The 18,525-nt window shown below is 32.1% G+C and overlaps 1 protein-coding gene across 1 annotated transcript; it reads right to left on the bottom strand.

The window, feature by feature from the left end:
* Nucleotides 1-5,795: 5,795 nt before the first annotated feature.
* UTS2B (urotensin 2B) lies at nt 5,796-18,305 on the bottom strand. Its single transcript, XM_006906179.1, is given in 6 exon segments — nt 5,796-5,821; nt 11,630-11,723; nt 12,862-12,899; nt 14,136-14,180; nt 14,183-14,230; nt 18,203-18,305. Coding segments are annotated over 6 exon segments (354 nt in total).
* Nucleotides 18,306-18,525: the final 220 nt, after the last annotated feature.

The raw sequence follows: 18,525 nt of genomic DNA, 5'->3' as shown, positions 1-18,525 counted from the left end.
TAAACCATTGTTTCTATTCTTTATTTCCTGCCACTATCACCAAGATTTCTCAGATTTTTTTTTTTACTTCCTCATGTGAAGTTTCATGTTTTATAGTTTATGAACAATAGAAGCCATAAAAATATATTTCTAATTACCATTCAAGCTTTCAATATCATTTTTGGTATATCGTTTTTTAATGTCATGATGTTTCTTTGGATTAAATAGGTGATATATGCATCACTTAACAGATAACTTGAGTCATTAAATAATGTTCATACAGTCATGAAACTAAATCATTATAGATTCAAGAACACAAAGTCTCATTTAATCCAACCCTTTTTTTTTTAACAAATGAAAACACAGAGGAAACTGATTTGCCCCCAATTATGCAGCTCTCTGGGCTTCTAGGCCAATATTCTCTTTATGACCCATAAGGTCTTCTAGGTGCTAAATTGCCATTTCTATTTCATTGCTGATTATATATCTCTAAAACAAACAGAAATAGTATCTTAGATTTTATGAAAATCTTTATTTCACTTCTATGGGAGAAGATGTATATCCTTTTGGAGCAGGTTTATTTGTGGGTTTTCACCTTCTGGGTTTCACTGTAAGTCTTTATGCTAAACGTGAAACTAATATTAATTGAGGAAGTTTTGCTTTGTTTGAGGTCAAGTCTAAAAACAGCTGATGTGTATTATCTAGTTCCCCACCACCACCAAAATACTCATTTCTTCTTGCATATGTATTTTGGAAAAGACAATAATTCGATATTTATACAATATCCTCTTCAAATCATTAACATACTGGACCAAAGTTTTGAGTTAATAGGCCTCAGTTCTAAGCAACTCAAATTTAGAGAGGTATTTTTGTCTAGGTTACATAGATTCTGTAAAACAAGTAGCAAGTTCTAAGTCTCTGCCATTGAAATCAGGATGCCTACTTAATGAAATTTGGTCAAAATATGACCATTAATTTTGCTACACTTTGCTGCCACATGAATTAAGACTTTTAATAATGTGACACACATGTTGCTGTATTACACCAACAATTTTTATTTTAGAACAATATTGACACAGCGTCATTCAAATAAATTAATATAATTCTCAAATAGAAAAAATATGTTTAAATGCAACTATATGGTTGGACCCTTTAAACGAAGCAAAGTATACAATAAATATCAACACGTTATCATAACAATAAACAGAAAATAGTGGTCAGATTTTCTTGCTTTTGTTTGTCATGGAAACATTCTTTGAACCAAGACTGAAATTGCAAAAGAAATAAATTACAGCAGGTATTCAAAAAAAGAAAGTGTGGCTTAAGCACAAGCACCTAGTTTACCATTTAAAATGCTCTTTTTTAATACATTTTGAACAGAAATGATCATGTTGCATATTGTCTTTACAATAAAATATGCTGCATAAATAAAAGCTGTAATCAAGTAATTAGACTTTCAGCTTTTCTCAGCTGAAGCTGATGAATTTCCCCTTATCTACAGACTTCTCCTTAGCTTTAACAATTTCAATTTTCATTTTTGCAGACGTGACTTCCTTGGGTGAAATGTCACAGAAACATGAAGATGCTTCAGTGAAGTTCTTTACACTCCTTAATAATTAAACTTTTAAGGAACTGGCTTTCTGCAAATCCTTTCCAAAGCTTGAATTTAGGTCCATCACATCACAGTATTGTTACAGCTTCAAGTAAATTATGCAGATCATTCAATGTGTGAATATTTTTAAAATACATATATATTTGTTTAGTTATTCAGGAATGATTACTCGGCCTGAAAACTTACTTTTCTAAGGAACAGTCAAAAAGCACAACGCAGTAAAGTGCTTTCTACATGCATTTACCATTTACATTTATGTGGTTGAACAATAACAGAAGACTGATTTAAAACTTAGTTACAATCTGTAAAACTTAGGTACAATCTGTTCGTTATCGGAGAAAAAGAAAAGACAATGTTGTGTATTTTTTTCTTGAATAGTTTCATTTCTCTCTTACACTTTGTGGGCCTCTTGGGTAATAATTATGAAATTAGACTTCTCTTATTATATTCAAATTTCAGTCAGTTTCAACCAAATTAAGCATAGCCCCAGTTCTAGAAAAAGATCTCTGAGCAAGGTAAAAACAACAGTAATTATGTCCATAAATTTTACCTGAAAAAATACCTGCAGGTAAGAGCATATTGACTTAGAATTAGAAAGTGAAGGTTATTATTCATTTGTCAAGCTTGGATATCCCATGTTCCCTAATAATTTTCCATTTCTCTAAATTATAACTGATGGTTATAAGGGCAGCAATGGCTGATTATGAAAACTACACACAGAAGTAACAGATGAAAGTATGGGGAAGTCAAAGATTCATAAGGTAATAGATCACCACAGCAGTCTGGGGCTGGTTAAATACACATAATTTTGGCACAATAAATTTGAGCATAGTACCATAAGCAATCTTGTTGATGTTACTGACTCACCTATGAAACTGTTTACTCTGTTTCATATACTGTGTTTGATAAGGCATTAAACAATATGATGTGTTTGAGAATGATTTATTTAAAATGATTCAAATTAGATCTACGGCCATGCCGCCCTGAACACACCCAATCTTGTCTGATCTCAGAAACTAAGCAAGGTCGTGCCTGGTTAATACTTGAATGGAAGACCACCTAGGAAGAGTAGGTGCTGTAGGATCTGTTTCATATACTGTGTTTGATAAGGCATTAAACAATATGATGTATTTGAGAATGATTTATTTAAAATGATTCAAATTAGATCTACGGCCATGCCGCCCTGAACACACCCAATCTTGTCTGATCTCAGAAACTAAGCAAGGTCGTGCCTGGTTAGTACTTGAATGGAAGACCACCTAGGAAGAGTGGGTGCTGTAGGTGGAAAAAAGAATGAAATGATTCAAATTATTTTAATTGATCTATCAAAGCATAAGGTTTGATATTCTGGAAAACTCAGTTCTTAGCAATAACTGTAATGTTACTGTAATTTAAGCATTGTGCATTGGATATGCTTTCAAAACACAAAGATAACTTATTCCTTAGACCAGATATTTAAAATGAGTTAGTAGAAGTTTATATAAATCCTGTGGAATATTTCTTTAAACCCCAGTAATCATTGTCAAACAGATCCGATATGTAATAAGAAAAAAGTCTGGCCAGAAGAGTAAAGTTTTATTTTAGCATAAAAATGAAGAGAGTTGTGAGATGGTATATTCATATTATAAAAAGAGGAGAGAAATGTGTAGTTGTTAATCTTAACTAAAAATTAATAAAGGTACAATCCAAAGAATAAAATAAACTCAGAGAAACATAAAATAAACATATGTACTTAGAATACAGGGTGATTTTATATATAATTTCTTAGTTTGGGGAAAATTTCTCCAACTGCTGAAAATCTTCAAGTTTAGGAAAAAACAGTAAATGAATGATTCTTCTAATTATGATAGTGGGGTTGTAGTAAAGAGAAATGTATTTTGAGAAAGCTTACCAATTCTGCTTTTCATAAACTTGCGTTAGAAAGTTGGTAGTGGTACATGGGCAAATATCTTGCAAGACTCACTGTTTAAAAGAATTATTTAAGAAGTTATAGTTTTTCTTTCTCACAATTCCCTAACCTTCTGATGAATTATAAAAATGTGTCTTGTTCTTTGAAAGTGCTTTCTTTCCTGTTTCTCCCATTTGAATATTCATAAGCTTCTAATCCAACTGGGCTCTGCTGCTTCATGTTTTGACAAAAGGTATTCGAACCTACTGCAGCCTAAAAATTTCTCATGGTGAAGATTTAAGTTGGATTAAACAAATTGATTTCCTATCTTCCTTATTTTTTAAATTCATATGCTTACATCATCCAATTTAATTAAAGAGGTCACAATATATTGATTTATTCTCTATTCTAGTGTGTAATGCATTTTCACATAAATAATATATATATAAGACTTTCATGAAGAAAAAAGTTTTCTCCACTCGTAACTATTTTATTTCATATTTTAATTTTTACCACTTTACACAGAATAGAAAATAAGTCAGTAGCATAGTAGTTTAAAATAAGACATTCTTTTAACATAGCAGAAAATTAAGATGGAACTTTTGTTAAGAATATGACGAGTCATCTCATTTATTTGTCCAATGTATTGTATAATACTAAATTCTACTATTTTTCCTTGAGAAGTAATCAACTTGAAGGGACTTTTCATTTAGTTTCAAAGAAATATATTACCTTATTGTTCTTCTTTGTTCCTGTGTGAAGCTTCACAGAGCAAATTGTGAATATGGATTTCTGGGTTCTGGCATCAAATACATAATCAATTTTTTTAATGATAGGATGTTAATTCCTGACAACATTGTCTTAAGATTTACTCATACTACAAAAAAGTCTAACAAATGCTACCTTTAATCTGCAGATAGCTTTAGAGAATTAATTTTCTTAAAGCAAATTATTAAAAGATAAAATTAATGGATTTTTCTAACAGAAAGAAGTGTCAAAAGATTTTTTGAGTGACTTTATCTTTAAGTTTCAAAATGTTTAAATATTGTTCAACAGCTCCAAAGTTAATAAACACGAGATGATGAAAACAGATGTTTTTGTCTTTCTTTATGATATTATGTTTATGTTTACAACTGGCGTAAATACATGGGAGCATTTAGGCATTATTGAGCAACTAATCCTTATGTACATTTGAGTGGCTCCTAACAAGTATATATATATAGTACTACAGGCATATTGCTCAACTTGGTCTGTTTTACTTGTACATTTGAGTGGCTCCTAACAAGTATATATATAGTGCTACAGGCATATTACTCAACTTGGTCTGTTTTACTTTTTTTTTTTTTTCATTTTAAGCAATATTGTTCGTTTTATCTTATGAGATGGTTTTATTTTTAACCACTACACAGTTAATATTATGTAGATAATATGCATTTTCACCATATTATAAAGTAAGAGCATGTGCGTAGGCTCATCTGTCCAGATATTCTAGTCTTTAATATTCCTTAATTATAAAGTTACTTTGACAATGTTTCTGTGCCAACAAAGGTGGCAGACAAAATTGAAGTTTAATTCCCAGCCTTAAACTGATTAAATAAGCTTGTTCAGATGTAAGCAAGAGCAGTCTGATATACAGATTTGGAAAATAGAAATCAAGGAAAAGCCAATGAGTTTCTGTTTTGTTTTGTTTGTTGTTTTTTAGCACACTGAATCTAGTCTCTTACACGCATGCTGAGAGTCTCAAATAGCTTTTGATGTTGTGGAGGAGGCAGAGATGAGAATTAAGAAGTCAAAGATCAATTGCTCTGTAAGAAAGTTTTCTTAATATCTATCTCTGAGACATCCAGTACTGCTTTCTCCAGAGTCCAATAATACATTTCTACTCCCTAGTATTGAATTCCTTTGGTTGTAGTGGTCTCAGTGATAATTGTCCAGATTCACAAAAAAGAGAATAGCTGGCACAACCATAAAAAGAGAAAGGACATGGTGCATATTTTCCACAAGAATTGAGACAATATAGTTTACTTTAATTTTCCAAGATGCTTTTAAAAATATTTTAACTGATAGCTTAACAGTATAGTCATCATTGGACAAAACTATATGTAGACAATGAATTTATGGAAAGCATACAATAGATATAGCACTCTCAACTTTAACTCTGCAAAGCCATTTTGATAGCCCCATGCCATTGAAAGTGCAACCGTTTTGTCACTATTCACAGTTTCTTTATTCTTTAAACAGCTGCAATTTTAAGTAGTAAAGAGATGTATGTCTTTTTCTAATGTTCTTATCTTTTTTGCATCCAGAAAAAGAACTTTAGACACAGTACTTCCAAAAGCAAGCTAAAAAAGAACACAAAAACAAATTCTTTATTAGGAGGATACTTGATAAAACATTAGATATGAATAAAATATGTGTGCCTGAATAAGAGAAAGTTATGTAAAAATGATGTTCAATGCAGTTTTTATTAGCCTCATGTGGATCTTTAAATTAATTAGAATTAAATAAAATTTGAAAATTTCTCTTCACCATCATACTTGCCACATTTTAAGTAACCTGTAGCTAGTGACTACCATCATGGGCAGTGCAAATTCAGAATGCTCACATCAATACAGAGAGTTCTATTGGACAGCACTGTTCTACATTATAATACATGTAATACAGTTCAGTACATTATAATACATGTAATACATGTTACAGTAGGGGCACTCTACTATTTATAGTTGGGGGAGAATTGAAATCTCGAAAAAAGTCACATACATTAAAAAAAGTAATAAATGTGCTGTTTATTGGAGAAAAAAGAAGGAAGAGAGTTTGAAGTTCACTTTGCAAACCGCCAAATGATACTTAAGTAATTTGATTGTCACATTGTCACAGTCTTCACATTCCAATCATAAAATGATATTTCAGAAAAATCAAACCAATTCTAACAGCATTTAATCTTCAAATATGTGGATAAGTCATTTTAAATCTTCTGTAAGTTGTTTCCAATTGCCTAACTTACAGTAGCTTCATCTGACTAATTATAAATTATTCTAATTTCCTTCAATCTAAATGGTTTTTGAAATTAAAACTTTGGGGAGATGTGTCTTTGATTCACTATTGATTAATGGTATACATAATGCAAAAGAGAAAAAAAAAAACCCTCATAGTACAGTTAAGATACTCTTTTAAATAAATGCTAGTGTATCAGCTTGCCCAGCTTTCCCTCCCTAACTCCATTCACTCTGCAAATTGTGACCCTAGTTAATGCTGATAACGATTACACACACAGAGTTATGATAGCACATAGAGTCTATTTTTCATTTCTACAAGAGCCACAGCTTCATTCGAATCCTATGAAAAGAGAAGTTTATTTATAGAAATTAAACAGAAGAAGAGCTTGGCCTCTCTGATCCAATCTTCTTTTCAGAGTGTGCTTCGGAAAATTATCATCACTGCCCTTTCTGTTCCTTTGGATATCTTTGAATATCTCAGTCTGGTAAACGAATATACTCAGAGCATCCAAGACTTACATGACATGAACACCTTAATTAAGTATGCAATGGAATATAGTTTGGAAACATTTTTAAACCTGGTTAAAGGAAACTGTCATGAATATCACCAGTAGATCCAACTCATCAATATTTATCTATCACTATGGTTTATGTGAAGGAAAATCATGGCCAGCTTTCTGGTATTACTTCAAGTCTGCGTGGTTCACTCACTACTCCTGTTTTAAGCATGATGCTAGATGTTAGCTATATATTTAATGAATGAAAGCATTTATCAAGGGTCTGTCAACTGCATATTAAATAATTAAAGCAAATTATAATATTATGCCATAAGTCTAAGTTACTGTTGCCTTAAGCTCGATCTCTGGGTCCATTTCATCTTCATATATTATTATTCATGGTAGATAGTTTCTAGTTATGCCAAAAGAACCACACTACATATAATATGGGTTGTTTTTGTCATCTAATCTGAGCATCTAATTAGTATGTTTATCACCACAAATATTTGCTTTGTTCCTACTACATACAAATATGTTTTAATATCTCCTTGCTTAAAAACAAACAAATAGCTTTCTCGTTCCCCTCAAATTACTCTAATATCCCAATCCTTTCTAACCTTTAGAACAAAATTTCTCAAAAGCTGTCTTTTGTCAGTGGTTCCTATTGTTTTATCATGTTCTCTTTAACCAAAAGTCCGCCAAACAATTCTTGTCAAAGCCATTAATAACTTTTTCCTTGATGTTCAGGTGGAAAGTCTCAGTTCTCATCATACAGGACATATCATAGCTTTAGAGACAGTTGAACTACTTCTTCCAGATTTTTTTTATTTGACATCTGGGGCACTCCTTTCTTTGTCACCTCCTTCCTTGGTAGCTGCTCCTACTCAGCCTCCTTTGCAGGTTCTCTCTCATCTGCCCAATCTCAAACTTTGCAGTTGTCTGAGCTTTTGCCTAGAATGTCTTCTCGTTTAGTCATTCCCTAGATGGTCTCAACACAATACCACTCGATATTGATTTGCTGATAACTGTCAAACTTATATTTCCAATTTGAGCTGCTTCCCTAAACTCCAAATTTATATGTTCAATGGTGTACTCAAATCACTATTGGGAAGATTTTGTTATACATGGCATAACAAGCCCAAAATGTCTGTGATAGATAGGACACTCCAACTAATCCTTGTGCTTCTCTACATTTCCCAGGTACTTCCCCAACCCTGTTAAGTTATATTGAGATCATGTACCCAATTTGGGCAGTTAAGAGTGTGCTTACCTCCATTTCTCTCCTATCCTGCTACAAGGACAAAATGTGTAGGCACAAAGAGAAGAAAAATGACTAATGTACATAAGGCTTCATGTTAACACAAAATAAAACCTAAAGCAAATTACATCACTGAGATTTTAAGGTTATTTTGTTAATGTGGTTTGCCTAATTTATTACAAAATACAACACGATAACTTGAAATAGGGTGCTGCTCTAAAAAGAACCTAAATTGTAGCACAGTCTCAGCAATTGGTTAATGGCAGACAGGAAATTGATAGTCTGGAAAAATGAAGAGCCATTTTATGAAGTAGCAAAATATGTGGTAAAGCTGACATCTACCACAGTTCCGATGGAGATTATGTTCCTCTTTAACATATAGGCAAAAGATCGGAAAATAGAATATTGGCAGTAGTTTTAGGTTGATATTGGATATATTTAGCAAGGTATTGCAAGAAGTTGATGAGTTTAGCAAAGAAATGGTGTCTTTGCACACAAATACAAAGGGAATAGAATTCAGGAATACAAGGTCTTGAAGTGTTGAAAGAGCTAACTGCTTCTAGTCACAAACACTGTAAAATGGGATTAGAAATGACTCTAAGTGACAGAGGCTCTGTAAATATCAGCTGGAATAAAAGAACCAAGGGCAAAAATCAGATTCAGTATGCAATCTTTAAGGTAACTGCTACTAAGTTGGAAGTGAGAATGAAAAATAAATAAAATAGTTTTTTTTAATCTTTGTGTATAGTAAATAATTGAGACGCTTGTTAAAATTTTGAAATTACATTATTGTTCCGCACCCCCCCAAAAAAAAACCCTAGTAAAAATGTCTTTGACACTTCGAGACAAAATAAACTTTGTGCTTCCAACTTTGCAAAAGTAGGCTGAGACAAGAAAAACGTGCAATCCTCAAGGAGGAAATAACAGCCAAGTAGCACACAAGCTGGGTCCAGGAATAACAATGAAAAAAGCAAAAATCTCAGAAAGGATGGAGCTGGCAGAAACAATACAATGGGCAAAGAACTCCTAGACACCATCAGCCCTAATCAAGAAACCTTTCTCCATCCCCAAGGTAGAAAATCTTTTCAATACTTTCCCAGGGGAATTTCAGAACTGTGGAGGCCAGCATTCTAGATGTTGTGCGTCTCTTGTTCTTTCCATTTATGATAATATTATTAATTGTGATTATCCTGTCCCTGTTCTTCTGCTAATTATTGGATTTGTGTGGGGTGAATAACAGGTCCTTTCATCTAAGAGGTCTGTGAATAAAGAGGAGTCATGTTGTATGTGATGAAAGCTAGTCAGTATCTTTTGGAGAGCTTGTTCTTTGTTCTGCGTGCAGTCAGGGAAAAGAATTTGGGGAATGGCTTGAGTAGAGTCTGTCTGTTTAAGAAAAGATCAAAGCATTAACTGTAGTAGAGGGAGTGCTTCCCAAGTATTATATGTACTTCCCGACATTTAGACTTTCAGCCTGTCCTGCCAGTGTTTTTGGTGGCAGCCCAAGTGACTAATCTGGCCAATGGACTTCAGCAGAGTGATGACTTTTTTGTGAACTGAGGCAGTTGTGAACTGGCACACTGGCATGTGTCCTCTATCTCTCTCCTCTGTCATGGCAATCTTGGGGGCAGGCAAGATGTATTTTACATGATATAGCCACAAAATATAAGAAGATTGTACTACATTCATTGGAATTTATATTTGGACTTCATTATATTAGGCCTCTGAGATTCAGATTAAACTTGGTAACACATCATAGCCTAGGATACACTGACTATGGCAAAGTCCAACAAATCTTTATTCTAACCTTTCTCTACCACTAAAAGTTTTTCCCCTCTATCTATGCCTGGCTCAATAAATAGGAATTGCCCTTTTTTCCTAGTTGCTCAAAAATCTTGGAGTCATTTTTAAAATGTGCCTTTCTTTTTTACACTGTAATACTGAAGAACATTTTGTTGACTTTTTTGTTCAAAAATATATTCAGAATCAGACCTCTACTTATCAATTCACTACTGCCACTCTAATCCAAGCTACCACCATTTATCGTCTGAATTATTAAAGTAACCTCACTAAATTTCTCATTGCTTCCATCGTTGTCCCTCTTTTTCAGTATATGCTACACAAAACATCAAGAATGATTCTATAACAACTTACTTCATATTACTCACTTGCTCATGACTTTCCGATAATTTTCCATATAATACCAAGTAAAAGCTAACATCCTTAAAAATCCTGAAGGTTCTTTCCCTTCCACCTCCCAACTCATCTTCTAACACTCTCCTTCAAGCTTCCTAGCTAAGTCACTTAGCAGTTGGGTTATTTTCAGCATATTTTAACTCCTCTAAAATGTAATTTGCTCATTTATAAAATAAACCTAGTAATAGCTGTCTTACCGTGTTTATAATGAGAATAAAATAATAATTATAGTAATAATGATGAAAATTATTTTTTAAAAAGGTTAAGCTCGGACAGTACTTACTATATGCTGAACAGTAGTCTAAATGTCTTTCATATATAACTCACCAAATCCTCCCAGCATCTCATAAAGATTATTATTATCATTTAAATTTGGGGGCAAAGAAAATGAAGTACATGAAAGTAGATAATTGCACAAGGTCACATAGCTGGGATATGTCAAAGTTAAGATATGAATCTAGGCAGTCTAGTTTAGCTCTAGAATTCACGTGCTTAATCATAATATTTTGAGATATTTAAATGTAAAATATCTGATATATGCTAAGTGTTTAAATAACAGCAGCTTATCCTCTTTCCTCTTACTAGCACTGTAAAAATCGATTTTTACAGATATTAAAGACAAATCTGAGAGGAGAAGGACAAGTAAAAATAAAAAATGTCTTAGAGAATCTCACTTCATTACATGATAAAGAAACATATTTTTTTTTTTCAAATATAAGAACTATTCCAGCAAGAAACAAGAATTTCTTAGGAAATGTTACAGAAAAACATCTAAAAGATGTCTTTCTGAAATTAAATGTTATGAATGAAACTTTGGACCAAGTGTTATAGCAACGAGGCTTCTTATTTCAATGAAGATGCTCTAAAATTCTGAATTGGCTAAAAACTTTATGATTTCTATTGATAATCCTCCTAGTTCCAGTGTTTCGGCCAAAATAGCAAGGGTAGGCCACAATTTTAAACAGTAAGGGTTTATTTCACTTTTACCTGGAATATGAGCCTTTGCTACCCACTTTTATGAACAGGACAAAGCTCAGAAACATTTATAGGGGAACACTTTCATTTGACTCTTTTTTAAAAATATAAACCTTGATCTTGATCACCTCAATGAGATTAAGAAATGTCAAGTTAATGTCTCTCTTCTCAGAAGTAATTACAAAAATAACATTTCAGAAGTCAATTTTAAGCTTCGAAATGAAAACGTACCTCTCTTATTAGAATGAGAAGGGGATAGACCATCTATAGCATAGGACATCTCAGCATACTTTGCCTCCATGAGCTGCTCTTTTAGCTTTTCCAGCTGTTAAAAATCGGATACGATAATTATTAGTCTTTAACAACAATATGCTGTTTTCTATTGAAGAAGAGGAAGAATAAAGCAAGAAAAGGTGGAAGAGAAAAACTGAATAGAAAAGGAAAAAAATAATAAAATAAACAAAAAGAATTAGAGAAAAAAGGAAATGTATATTTATAGACTGGCTGGGAAAAGTACATGACTCAACAGGAAATCGGAAGAAACAGGGTTAGAGGGAAAGAAGTCAGCTCTGGGTGTTAATTAACGGGGAGCCTATAAACATAGTTTGTATAGCTGGACTTGATTTTATGTCACCTATAATGAGCAGTTCTTTTCAAGGACCTCCAAAGAGTTATGCAAATATTTGAATTTCCTGAAGTATTTGTCCTTTCTAACATGAAGGGAGAAAATTTTTGAGGCCCTAGAATTTGTATCCAGAATTCAGCCCATGTTAATTTTGGTAAGCTCTCTGATTGCCTAAGGCCTGAAGACCTAACCATACCAAAAGAGAGCCCAGCCGGGGTTACTGCATGTGTCCTTGCCCTAGCAGCTCACGAGAGAATGATGGACTATAATTCTTTCTCCCAAACAGCCACACAGTTTGTAGATTAATGAATTTTCATGCAGTTGTATTTGAAATAGTTTAGAAATCATCTAATACAATGTTTTTTCAAACTTTCTTAGACTGTCAAGGAGTGCGGGAATTCAATTGATAAGGGGCTCCCTGTCAGGAGGCCAAAAGCAGGTCAAGAAGGCAACACGTTAGGCCCCGACACCATCTGCTTCGAGCTGAACAGCTTCGCTTTTATATGCTTCGTTTACTGGGACCATATAAAATTTTGTTTGGGCAAAAGTATTTCTACCTTTAAAAATAATAATAGCTTTTGAAAACCACCAATCTAGTTGTAGTCTTCTATTTTACAAAAGAGGATATTTAGGTCCAGAGAGTTTTAATTTGGCCATAGTCTCACAGTTAGGTAATTGGAGCGCTAGGCCTAGAATTCAGATTTCTAGACATTTTATCCCAGGATAACTTCAGCTATAAATTTTATATTATAGTATTAATAATTTAAAAAATTATATTAAAAGTAATTGCCTTAAAATAATTATTAAAATTGAATACATAAGTATTTCACATACTCACCTGGTTAAGTTCTTCCAATTTATTAGCCAGTTCTATATCTGCAAGATACATTTGTCATGTGAAAAAGGTACATTGCAAGCAATATTTAATTCACGTCAGACCACATAATCTAGATCTTATGTGGAAGACAAAGATCTTTTTCATGATTTGAAATCACCCACACATCCTAATATAAAGCCCCACATGTTTTTCAATTCCTATAATATTAAAATGTAATCAGTTAAGTCATGAGACAATATCTAGTTTCCAACATGCACAAAGTTTTCTAAAATAGATCAGTTTAGTGTTAATAAAGGGCTATTACTTAGAAATAAACAATTTTACTGACGAGAGAAAATTCTCACGAAACAAAATTAAGTGAAAAAAAGAGAGCAGAACACAATTCTTATTAATATAATTTAATCGAGAAGGAAATTCCCTATAATATTAATGGCAACTCTTTGTTTTATAATTTAAATATGAATTTTTCTTTTTTTATATTTTTTATAATTTCATTTATTTTCCTCAATGGGAATATCTTCTAACTTTAAAGCCCTGTATTTTTAAATTATTTATTAGGGCATTATTTTGACTAGTACATTGTTCCACGAATAGACATTTTCTTTTTAAATACTTCAGATATTTTCAGAGAGGGTACCACATTTTCATAATGCCACATTTTCTCTTAGACTAAACTTGCTAAGTTTCTGACAGTATCTGTTGTCTCTTGGAGAGCAGTCTGATGCCTAATTGTACATCAGATTCTCCTGTTCGTCAAAGGAAAAAAAAACTTCAATTGGTGTAACCTTCATTTTCCAATGTACTCTACCAGCCATTTTCCAAATTGAAAGAATTTGATTTAAAAAGGGTGTTAATTTAGCTGTCACAAAACTGCGGTTAATTTGTGAAATTTCTAGTGGAAAACTATGAACAAATTTGAAGCATTTAGTAATAATCTTGAAGCATTTAGTAAAAGAAAATGATAATTTTACCAGTGAGAAGTTATATAGATGAGAGAAAAATATAAGTAAAGATAACTATTTTGTAACTGAATGGTTACTGATCCCATTAGGATCCTCTACCTGAACAAAATAAGATATTAATATTTTTAATAAGTGTATTGCTTTTAGTGTGAATGTGAAATGAGGAAAACACTTAAGCTTTCAATACAGCATAAAATGGAGCAGTTATTATTTTATTTAATATAAATTAACATTTAGAAAAGAGCAGGTCAGAAAATAGAATAGATTTTATTATTTTTGAATAAATAAAGCTTGATTTTATTTTTAACTCACCAATCTTGGACAGTCTTTGAAAATCAAAATTTTTATTCAGTAGAGTAAGAGTTCCTTGTGTTTTGTATCTTCTTTATCTGGAAACAATTCATTTCCTGTATTGATGACCCTTATATAATGAAACCTCCACTCTCAATCTATGTTACTAAAATGTTTCTAATAGGTTTTACAGGTAATTATCAATGAGTATATTTCTAATAGGTTTTACAGGTAATTATCAATGAGTATATTCACCAATAAAAGGAGTGTAAAGATAAGTGTATAATCCAAAGAGATGGCCTGTTTTAAAAATCACTAAATGTATGTGAACACTCAAAGAGGGATTTTGTTTGTGAGAGGGAGAGGAGCTGAAACAAAGAATATGATGCCTGGTAGGTTACACCTTGAAGTTTTACATTTACCTGTGATTATTACAGGTAAGTTTTACTTTCTTCTTTTTCATCTGTGCTTTTGAAATTTTCTACTATTGCATTTAACAGAAAAAATATAAATTAAAAGTTTTTAAAAGAAAAAGTTAATAATTTGATTTTGAGATTTTATTTGATATACACATTTAAATATGAGTCATTTTATGTTCGGGGTATTGCCTTTAAACCATCTAAGAAAACCTTGTGGAAAAAGTATGGGATGTCTGCTTTTCCCATATTGATATCTTTCCATCTTGGTCAGTTTACCTGACAGCCCATTCATTCCTAAACATTTTTTATTTTGGAGTAGAAGTCAAGGCAATAGAGTTTAAAACATGAATTTTCAACAAGATATCTATTAACAAATAATGCAATTGAAATAATAATTAGTTTATTACAAACAAAATGAATTTTTGTGAGGTGGCCTGGAAAAAATCAAACCTTTATCATATAATTTTATAGAATCATTTTTCTCTCTCTTGATCACCATATACCAACTGATACAGTGTGGGTAGAAACTAGATTAAGGAGTTCGAAGTTTAGGAGTGAGAATGTTGTGGTGTCAGCTAGAGTAATGGCTCATAATTTGACTAGATTCTTCCTTAGAAACATTTGTTTTTCCTTGTGTCTACAAAATGTCAATTGATAAACTTAAACAATTAAGTGGCTAATTAAAAGAACGAAAGAATTGCTGACAAAGAATATGGATGACTTAGGCAGATAACAGAATTTTTCTGCATTGACCAAACAGACTTAATTGTTGCTCAGTTGTTCAATTTCCTTTACTTCATAGACATAGAAATTATCTGTGAAATTCTATGTATTTTTCTTTCTGTTGAGTAATTGTGATGTTAACAGACTATCAATGGAACTTTTGCTTAAAGTCTGTTATACAAAGACCCTCAGGCAGTTTAGTTTAAGAGAAAGATATGATTATACAATAATGTAATTTTTATTATAGTTGTACATTAATATATTAAATTATAATCTTTACAATGTTTTAATTGAAAAAATAAGGTATAGTTTATAGCCAAGTGATTATGACTGTTTCAGACAGAGAGCTTCGATAAGAGAAAGATTCACTGCCCTCAATTTAGAGAATTGAAAAGACTAGAAGGAAGGTAACTAGGAAAGCGTAGATTTAAAGCATTTATTTACTTAATCCACAGTCCATTTCTCCACATATTTAACTAAAACATTTTTCAAAAAAGCAAATTAATATATTTGCCTTTCTTTACCATTTTCGTTTCCAATAATTACAGCTGCGTTACCATGCTCAGAATTCTTGTCACTATGTTTTAAGACAACCATCTTTTATAGGAATCTCTGAAGAAAAGTATGATACATTGGCTAAGAAAAATAATGGAAAAACAATTATTTTCTTGTTTTCATTTTTAGTTTTAAATATATAGCTTTGAAAGAAAAAACTACTTTACTTTTAACATGTTTCTATCTTTCAACTAAAAGTTAATATTGATAAAGGAAATGTATGAATAAAAAAATACTGCATCAGATGCACCTTTAACACAAAGGATAGCAAAGTTACTCAGAAATCAGAGATTGGTCGCTTTTGGAAATACACAGAAAATACTGATTCATTACTACTTGAGATATTCAGTCTTCAAAGACTTGGTTGTCTCCTTGCTTGCCATTTAAGTGGAAGCTTTTTATTAGATATATACAAGAAATTTTGTCAGAAAGAAACCTAGAAACCCCCCCAAACATTAATATACCAAAAAGTAAAACTTTCATAGTCATCTTGGTCATAATATTTGTCCTTTCACCTTTTGTGATAGGCAGTTTGCCCATTTTCAAGTTTATCCATTGAGGTGTGCTGTTTTTATGGCCTAGTCAAATGAAAGCTGGCAGATTGTGCCATTTGCCTTAGATATTGTCTAACACAAAGAAAGAAGGATGGCTACTCCAACTTTGCAGTTGGTCAGTAGACAAATTCATATTTTTTTTAAAAAGTGTATTAAAAGACTCAAATAAGTCAAATATTTGTTTTCTTTGAAAAATGTGTACATGGAAAGAGGCTCACAACAATCATAGACCATTTAGATCAGAAAATAACCTTACCAATAATTCAATATTCCCATCTACATACAATGAAACTGAGATCAACCGCTCTAACATACTGCCAGTGATAACATGTATATCACTGGGTGATATGCTGGAGTCAGAGGTGTTATTTATTTGTAACCTAGCAAAAATGCTTTAGAGTTGGATTTTACTGTATTTCATATACACATGAAATCAGAAGTTACAGGTACTATTAACCAATATCTCAATTTTTCAAAGTCTTCAATACATGGCCACGTTTTTCTTCATTCATTTACAGTGTTAAGAACATTGAAAAATCTCATCATCTTATAGGAAGAGCAACAAAGGTCTACCAAGTACAACAATTTTGACTGGTCAAAAACAAAATGTGAGTGCACTGGATTAAACCCCAAATCTTTGATCCCCAGGCTTGTATTTAGATCTTTTGGGCTATTTGTTTTTTAATGAGAAAATCCCTATAAATAAATAACAAGGGCTTATCCAATTTTATTTCCACTGCCAAAAGAACTGCTCTAATTTTCATTGACTTTTAAAACCGTATTCAAAGCAACATAATTTAGTAAACTTGAATTAGATCCAAAAGGGAGAAACTAGATCCCTTTTGCAACCCAGCATCATGTAAACAATATTACATTCTGTCTTGGTTCTCCTACATAAGACAGGTGTAAATGATAGCTTCCTCTTCCTGACTAGGAGGTCAGTTAAATGAGAGATCACCCTAGAATTTCAAACCGGAGGGAATATTAGAGAGCACTATTTTGAGTTACTATTTTTAGAACATCAAGAAATATATAAAAGTTTAATGAGGTTAAATTGTTTGCCTAATAAAGTACACTAAATCTAGCTCCCCTGATTCTCAGATCAAGAGTTATATTCACTACAGAAAGCACTGAAAATTTTAAAGAAAGATAAATAGAAGTTATAATATTACAAGAGGAGAAATTTATTTTCTCCAACTTTTATGGCAGATATTTTGTAGAGTCATAGATTAAATTATTTTATTTAACATAAGTCCCTAAATAGGTTAGAAATCTGATAGATACAGTCAATGCATAATGTGGGTATTAGCATCAGCCTCATCCTTCTGAAAGTACTAGGTAGATATCCCCATGCATTATTACCCTCAAATTTCTTCAAACATAAGTTTCTATCTTGATACGTTCTCTGGGTCACTCTTTTTTCATAAGTAAATTACTAACAATCTCATTGGATGAAAATCTTATTTTTCTTTCCCCAAGATGTACTTTTGAAATATACAGAGAATGTGGGATGGATTTTATTACTATTTATACATTTCCTATCTTTGGTCATGAAATAGACCAAAGATGGGAAAGAGGTGCCTCTGATTAGAAAAAAATAAAGCATAGTTGAAATTAATTTAGTATAATATTGGTTGGAATTAATTTATTTGAGAAGACCAGCATCATAGATTACATTTAATTTGAAACAGCAATTACTAAAGGGATGTTTGATGATTAAATTATATTAATATCTTAAAGCATTATTGCAATAATGGCAGAAAAATCAAAATGATGCAAACAGGAAGATAAGGATTAATTTACTCACCCGTAGGATTTTAGATTCATATGTACATACCTTGGATGAGATATGGCCGTCCATGCACCGATTCTAAAAAGATCATTACGGATAACAAAGTTAGAAGTCCAAAGCAAAGAGTGGTTGAGAGGCTCTTGTTCATGTTAAACATTTTCCGTGCTATCAGAGAAATTGACTCTTCAGGTCAAGAGAAATGTCTCAATGGCTGAGGAATGCTGCAGAGCTCACTTTTAAATGGTGGCAAATGTGCTTCAACTACGAATGACCTGAATCAAGAAAAAACTTATAAAATGTAATGCATCCTGTCAACATGATTTACCACTTGAAGTAGCAGGTTTGCTACAGTTAATGACAGGAAGAGC

Source organism: Pteropus alecto, unplaced genomic scaffold, assembly GCF_000325575.1.
Source record: "Pteropus alecto unplaced genomic scaffold, ASM32557v1 scaffold311, whole genome shotgun sequence".
NCBI lineage: Eukaryota > Metazoa > Chordata > Mammalia > Chiroptera > Pteropodidae > Pteropus > Pteropus alecto.
This window is presented reverse-complemented; position numbering and strand designations above follow the sequence as displayed.